This window comes from Cebus imitator, unplaced genomic scaffold (assembly GCF_001604975.1).
Source record: "Cebus imitator isolate Cc_AM_T3 unplaced genomic scaffold, Cebus_imitator-1.0 Scaffold260, whole genome shotgun sequence".
In the NCBI taxonomy this organism is placed as follows: Eukaryota; Metazoa; Chordata; class Mammalia; order Primates; family Cebidae; genus Cebus; species Cebus imitator.
In genome coordinates this window covers 1,876,204-1,882,299 of record NW_016107575.1, presented here as the reverse complement: position 1 = coordinate 1,882,299, position 6,096 = coordinate 1,876,204, and the positions used below count along the sequence as shown (strand labels likewise).

Sequence of the window (6,096 nt, the reverse complement as noted above, 5' to 3'; positions counted from 1 at the left end):
TTTTTTTTTTAGACAGAGTTTCACTCGTTACCCAAGCTGGAATGCAATGGCTCGATTTAGCTCACCACAACCTCCACCTCCTGGGTTCAAGCAACTCTCCTGCCCCAGCTTCCCGAGTAGCTGGGACTACAGGTGTGCACCACCATGCCCAGCTAATTTTTGTATTTTTAGTAGAGATGAGTTTCACCATGTTGACCAGGATGGTCTCGATCTCTTGACCTCAAGTGATCCACCCATCTCGGCCTCCCAAAGTGCTGGTTACAGATGTGAGCCACTGCACCCAGCCTATTTTCTTATTTTTTATAAAGACAGGGTCTCCCTATGTTGCTCAGCCTGGCCTTGAACTCCTGGGCTCAAGCAATCCTCCTGCCTCAGGCTTCCAACATGCTGAGATTACAGGTGTGAGCCACCATGGTGGCCCTTTTTTTTTTTTTTTTTTTAAATAAGAGACGAGGTCTCACTATGTTGCCCAGGCTGGTGAGCAGTGGCTATTCACAGGTGCAATCCCACTACTGATCAGCGTGGGAGTTTTGACCTGCTTCGTTTCCCACCTGGGCCAGTTTACCCCTCCTTAGGCAACCTGGTGGTCCCCTGCTCCCAGGAGGTCATCGTATTGATGCCGAACTTAGTGTGGACACCCGATTGGCATAGCGCACTACAGCCCAGAATTCCTGGGCTCAAGTGATCCTCCCACCTCAGCCTCCCCAGTAGCTGGGACTACAGGCACATACCATGCGCCCAGCCCATTTTTTTAATTAAAGGAAAATTCATGCCAATTTCTGTGGTCCCAGTGAGTCTCACCTGCCCCATCACCACAGCCATAAAAACTGCCCGGAAATTCTTCAGGTCAGGGGCCTGCAGCTCTGCCACAATGCCAGCATCCAGCAGCACTAGTCGCAGCGGGCGCAGGGCAGATGGCATGGCCACCACCAGACTGTCACAGACGTCTGCCTGCTGCAGCTGCGCTTCTTGACTCAAGAACAGGCCATCAGCGCCCTGGACCAGGATGTTTCCAGGATGAAGGTCTGCGTGCACAAAGTTATCCACAAATATCTGGAAGGAGATCACACTGCTCATGACTGAGTCACCCCCACAGCACCACCAAGCCACACAGAAAGAAAGTTGCCAGGGTGACAATAATCTCCCAGTAATCTATCACAGCCGCAAAGAGGTGCATGTCCTATAGACCCTGTTTAGATGTCAGCTCAGAATTTGTACAAAGACAAGCTAAGTTAAAGTTTTCAAAAGAAAAATTATTTCAAAGTAAAAAGCATTTTTGAAATCTTGAGATGGAGTTTCACTCTTGTTGCCCAGGCTAGAGTGCAACGGTGTGACCTCAGCTCACTGCAACCTCCACCTTTCGGGTTCAAGTGATTCTCCTGCCATACCTTCCCAAGTAGCTGGGACTACAGGCGTGCGCCACCATACCTGGCTTATTTTTTGTATTTTTAGTAGAGATGGGGTTTCACCATATTGGTCAGGCTGGTCTCGAACTCCTGACCTCAGGTGATCCACCACCTTGGCCTCCCAAAGTGCTGGGATTACAGACGTGAGCCACCATGCCTGGCCTGGTATACTTTTAAAAATTCACTGAGCATAATTTAGGATCTATACACTTTATTGAATGTTGTTATTATTCAATTTTTTAAGTTAAAGTTCTGAATCTTCTGGAAACTTGCCCTCAGTCCTACCTAGGGTCTCATGCCCGGATCCTGACCCCAGAGCTGGAGGCCCCTCACCCTCTCTCCACTCCTGGTGCTGCTTCATGCTGCTTCTCCCCTGGCTACTTCCCCCTTGTCCCCCTTGGAGCCCTGTTCCTGTGGACAAAGTCCTCTCGCTACCGGGCTCTCACTGCAGTTACTTAACTGAAACCTGGATGTGCCCCAACAATACCACTTCTCCAGGAGCCAGCAGGGTGGGAACTGCTGACTCCCCATCCCACAGGCCCTGGGGTTGGAGTAGAGTTACCTGAGCCCACCCCCGGCACGGCTCTCAGCCTTTGGTGCATGGGCCTGCCTGCTGTCAGCCTGCTCTGAGCACCCTTGCTGTGGGGACTCCAGACGTGCCTCCACCCACAGCTTTATCTCTGACTCCTGATTCATTCTCCAGCTCTCACCATATGCCTGGGTCCTCCCTACCTCAATTATTTGCCTCTGAGATCTGGTTATTCTTCCTCCCTATCTGCCTCAACCCTGTCCCCCATTCCTGTTATCTGTCCCTTCAACTACTGTCCTCTGTCCCAACCACCAGGAAGACCAGACCAGGAAGACCAGACCCCCAACAATCTAAGATCTTCCTTTGCTCCTGCATGGGAGCTGCTAACAATGCTGGCCAACCATGGCCACCATAACCAGTGTGGCTTAGGGCTCACTGCGGCTTCTTAGGAATTTCCACTCCTTTACCATCATGGTGACCCCATGAGGAAGTCACTTCTTATCCTCTTTTGAAAGATAAGAAGCCTGAGGACAAAGGTTAAGTAGCTTACCCCAGACACTGCTCTCTGCCCCCAGCTAGTAAACTGGAAGCTGAGATTTGAACCCAGACAAATCCTGTTCTGGGCTCCTAACCCCCAGGCTACACTGCAGATAGGCAAAATACCCCTCTGCCTCTCCAACACCAAGATGGCTTGATGCCTCCTGACAACCATTCACATTTCCTGAGTAGCTCTTTTTTTTTTTTTTTTTTTTAATAGAGACGGAGGTTTCTCCATGTTGGGCCGGTTGGTCTCGAACTCCCAACCTCAGGTGATCCACCTGCCTCAGCCTCCCAAAGTGCTGGGATTACAGGCATGATCCACCACGTCCGGCCCCAAGTAGCTCTTTCTAGTCCTAGGGCAGCAATTTCAAACCTCTCTGTTCTCTTTAAACCTCGTGTCCCGGCCGGGTGTAGTGGCTCACGTCTGTAATCCAAGAGCTTTGAAGGCCAAGGCGGGCAGATCACTTGAGGTCGGGAGTTCAAGACCAGCCTAACCAACATGGTGAAACCCTGTCTTTTTATTATTAAAAAAAATAATAATTTTTAAAAATTAAAAATTTTAAAAAAACCTCTTGTCCCATGACCCTCTGCATCCTACTCCCAGCAGAGAACAATGGCCCCTCTTAGTTCACAAGGAAATAGAAGGTTTCCCACAGAAGCACCACCAAATCCTGTCCCTGTGCCTGTAAGTTTCTCTATCCCTCCAGCCCAGGATTTCTCAGTCTATTGCTGCGGGTGAGAATGGCCGTCCCTGTACACTGGGGTGGTAAGATCCTGGCTTCTTGCCAACAGGTGACAGTAGCACCCCCAACCCCCAACTATAACAACCAAAAATGTCTCCAGACATAGGCTGGGTATGGTGGCTCACGCCTGTAATCCAAGCACTTTGGAGTCCAAGGCAGGCGGATCACCTGAGGTCGGGAGCTCAAAATGGTGAAACCCCGGCTTAAAAAAGAAAAAAAGAATGTCTCCAGACATTGCCAGGTGTCCTCAGTAGACAAAACCTCCCTGTGGTAAACCACAGCTCTGGCCTTTGTGAAACAAAGAATTCCCTCCAGAGGTGGCCAGGCTCCTCTTCAGCTGGGGAGGCCTGCAGAATCCTCACTGGTAGATATGGGAAAGACAAAACCTACTAAAAGTTCTTAGGAGGTGGAAACACTTGAACATGTTTAAATGTCCAAGAATCAAATCTACCTTTTGGCTCCCCTGCCTCTCGTCTCACCCTCCCCCTCCAACTCCACAGCAGACATGAGGTTGTGACAGCCCTCCTAATTAGGGGATTCTTCAGCCTAAAACTCTCATGTCCTTTTTTTTGTTTTTTTTTTTTTGAGACAAGGTCTCACTGCGTCTCTGAGGCTGGAGTGCACTGACATGATTTTGGCTCACTGCAACCTCCACCTCCCGGGCTCAGGTGATCCCACCTCAGCCTCCGGGGTAGCTGGGACAAAAGGCATGCTGCCACCACACACTAATTTATTTTATTTGTAGTGACAGGGTTTCGCCATGTTGCCCAGGCTGGTCTCAACCCCCTGGGCTCAAGCTATATCCCCACCTCAGCCTCCTGAAGTGCTGGGATTATAGGCACGAGCCACTGAGCCTGGCCAAAACTCTCCTATGTCTTAATCTGGGCACTGGGATGCTTTTTAAAAATTCACTAAGCATCATTTAAGATCTGAGCACTTTATATTTAAATATTATTGGATTTCAAAAGTTAAGGCAAAAAGCTTCAAAATAAATTTATCTGCCCTTGGATTAAAGTCTAAACTCTTTCACAGACTAATAGATCCTTCGTGATCAGGCCCCTCTCACCTCCTCAGCCTCAGCAATCACTGCCCCTTCCTTAATACTCTCTTCCAAGCCATACTAAGTGCTTTCGTCTCTCCGAGGGCACCATGCAGTAGCTCACCCCAGGCCTCAGCACAGGCTGTTCTCTCTGGACAACTCCCTGCTTCCTGTCCTTATGCAGTGACACCTAGACCTTCACACTGCAGCTGAGATAGAGCCACTTCCTGAGTGAATCCCTGGGTTGGCACAGGCCCCTCCTAAATGACCCTTTGGCACCCTGGACTTACTCCTATAAATCATTTACTTCATCGTCACCTGTCTTCCCAATGAACAGTATGTCATGAGCATTGTAATTGTGTCTGTTTTGCTCACTACTGTAACCCCAGACCTTAATTCAGTGCCAGGCACCTGGTAGGTGCTCAATAAACATTTGCTGAGCAAATGAGCAAAGTAGCATTTAAAATATGATATTGTCTCAGCTGTTTACTAAACTACAGGTAACCCCGGCAGAACTGCGTCATGGTTACCCTTCTTCCCACAGCACACAGAGCCTGAGCCACTGACAAAGTACTTAAGAGGCTGGGAGCAATGGCTCATGCCTATAATCCCAACACTTTGGGAGGCCAAGGTGGGAAGATCACTTGAGCCCAGGAGTTCGAGACTGCCCTGGACAACATACTGAGACCCTGTCCCTACAAAACAATTTTTAAAATTAGCCAGGCTTGGTGGCTCATGTCTATAGTTCCAGCTACTCGGGAAGCTGAGGAGTGAAGCGAGAGAATCACCTGAGCCCAAGAGGTTGAGGCTGTAGTGAGCTGAGACTTTGCCACTGCATTGCAGCCTGGGCAATAGAGTGAGACTCTATCTCAAAAAAGGAAAAAAAAAAAAGTACTTAACAGACTCTGTGGACATATGGACATTTATGGAAGGCTCCACCCTTTCTAGAACAGACTTTCTCAACCTGGCAGCTTGCTGCTTGGCTCTCCTACCTACCCAGACAGCCAGAGTCCTTGACCACTCCCCATCTGCAAGCTGACCACGTGCTGGGCCTGAGCCTGCTCCGCCCACAAGCTCACCATCTTCAGGAGCATGTTGATCCCCAGCCGCGCAATCTTCCTCTTCAAGTCCACAGGAATTCCTGCCTGCTGGTAACTGGACACAGGCACGCTCTCCTTCCGAAAGACCAGGGAGAGAACAGCTTAACCCTAGCCAGTCTGTGATGCTGGCTCCTCCTCCCACATGGCACCACAGCACTGCCTTCCCCCTGACTGAGAGGTAACACGAAGAGTTTCTCCTTTCCTAGAACCCCTTATAAATCTGTGATTCAGCCATGTGCAGTGGCTCACACCTATAATCCTAGCATCTTGGGAAGCCAAGGCAAGCAGATCACGTGAGTCCAGGAGTTCAAGACCAGCCTGGACAACATGGTGAAACAAAAATTAGCCATGTATGGTGATGTACAACTGTGGTCCCGGCTACTCAAGAGGCTGAGGTGGGAGAACCACCTGAGCTCGGGAAGTCAAAGCTTCAGTGAGCTGAGAGTGTGCCACTGCACTCTAGCGTGAGTGACAGAGACTCTGTCTCAAACCAAAACAAAAATCTGTCATCCATGCATTGACCTGAACTTATTTACATTCCCTTCTATAACAGCTATCAGAAGGATGACAAGTCACACAGGTTTATTGGAAAGGAAACCTATCAACTCTGCTACTGACGCTGAGATGTGATGTCCTGAAAAGATAGGGATGGGCACCAGAGAGCCAGTTTCTGGGCAAGAATCAGCCAATAGGAGCCTGGGCAATGTAAGGAGACCCCCATCTCTACAGAAAAAAAAAA

The 6,096-nt window shown here is 49.4% G+C and overlaps 1 protein-coding gene across 1 annotated transcript in view; it reads right to left on the bottom strand.

The window, feature by feature from the left end:
- The window catches only part of ADCK2 (aarF domain containing kinase 2), a 15,389-nt gene that overhangs the window by 7,047 nt on the left and 2,246 nt on the right, over window positions 1-6,096 (bottom strand). The window contains exons 3-4 of the mRNA XM_017499786.2: window positions 5,337-5,432; window positions 802-1,053 (exon numbers count right to left, since the gene is read on the bottom strand). Of these exons, the coding sequence (XP_017355275.1) occupies window positions 802-1,053; window positions 5,337-5,432 (348 nt within the window). The remainder of the gene's footprint in view (window positions 1-801; window positions 1,054-5,336; window positions 5,433-6,096) is intronic.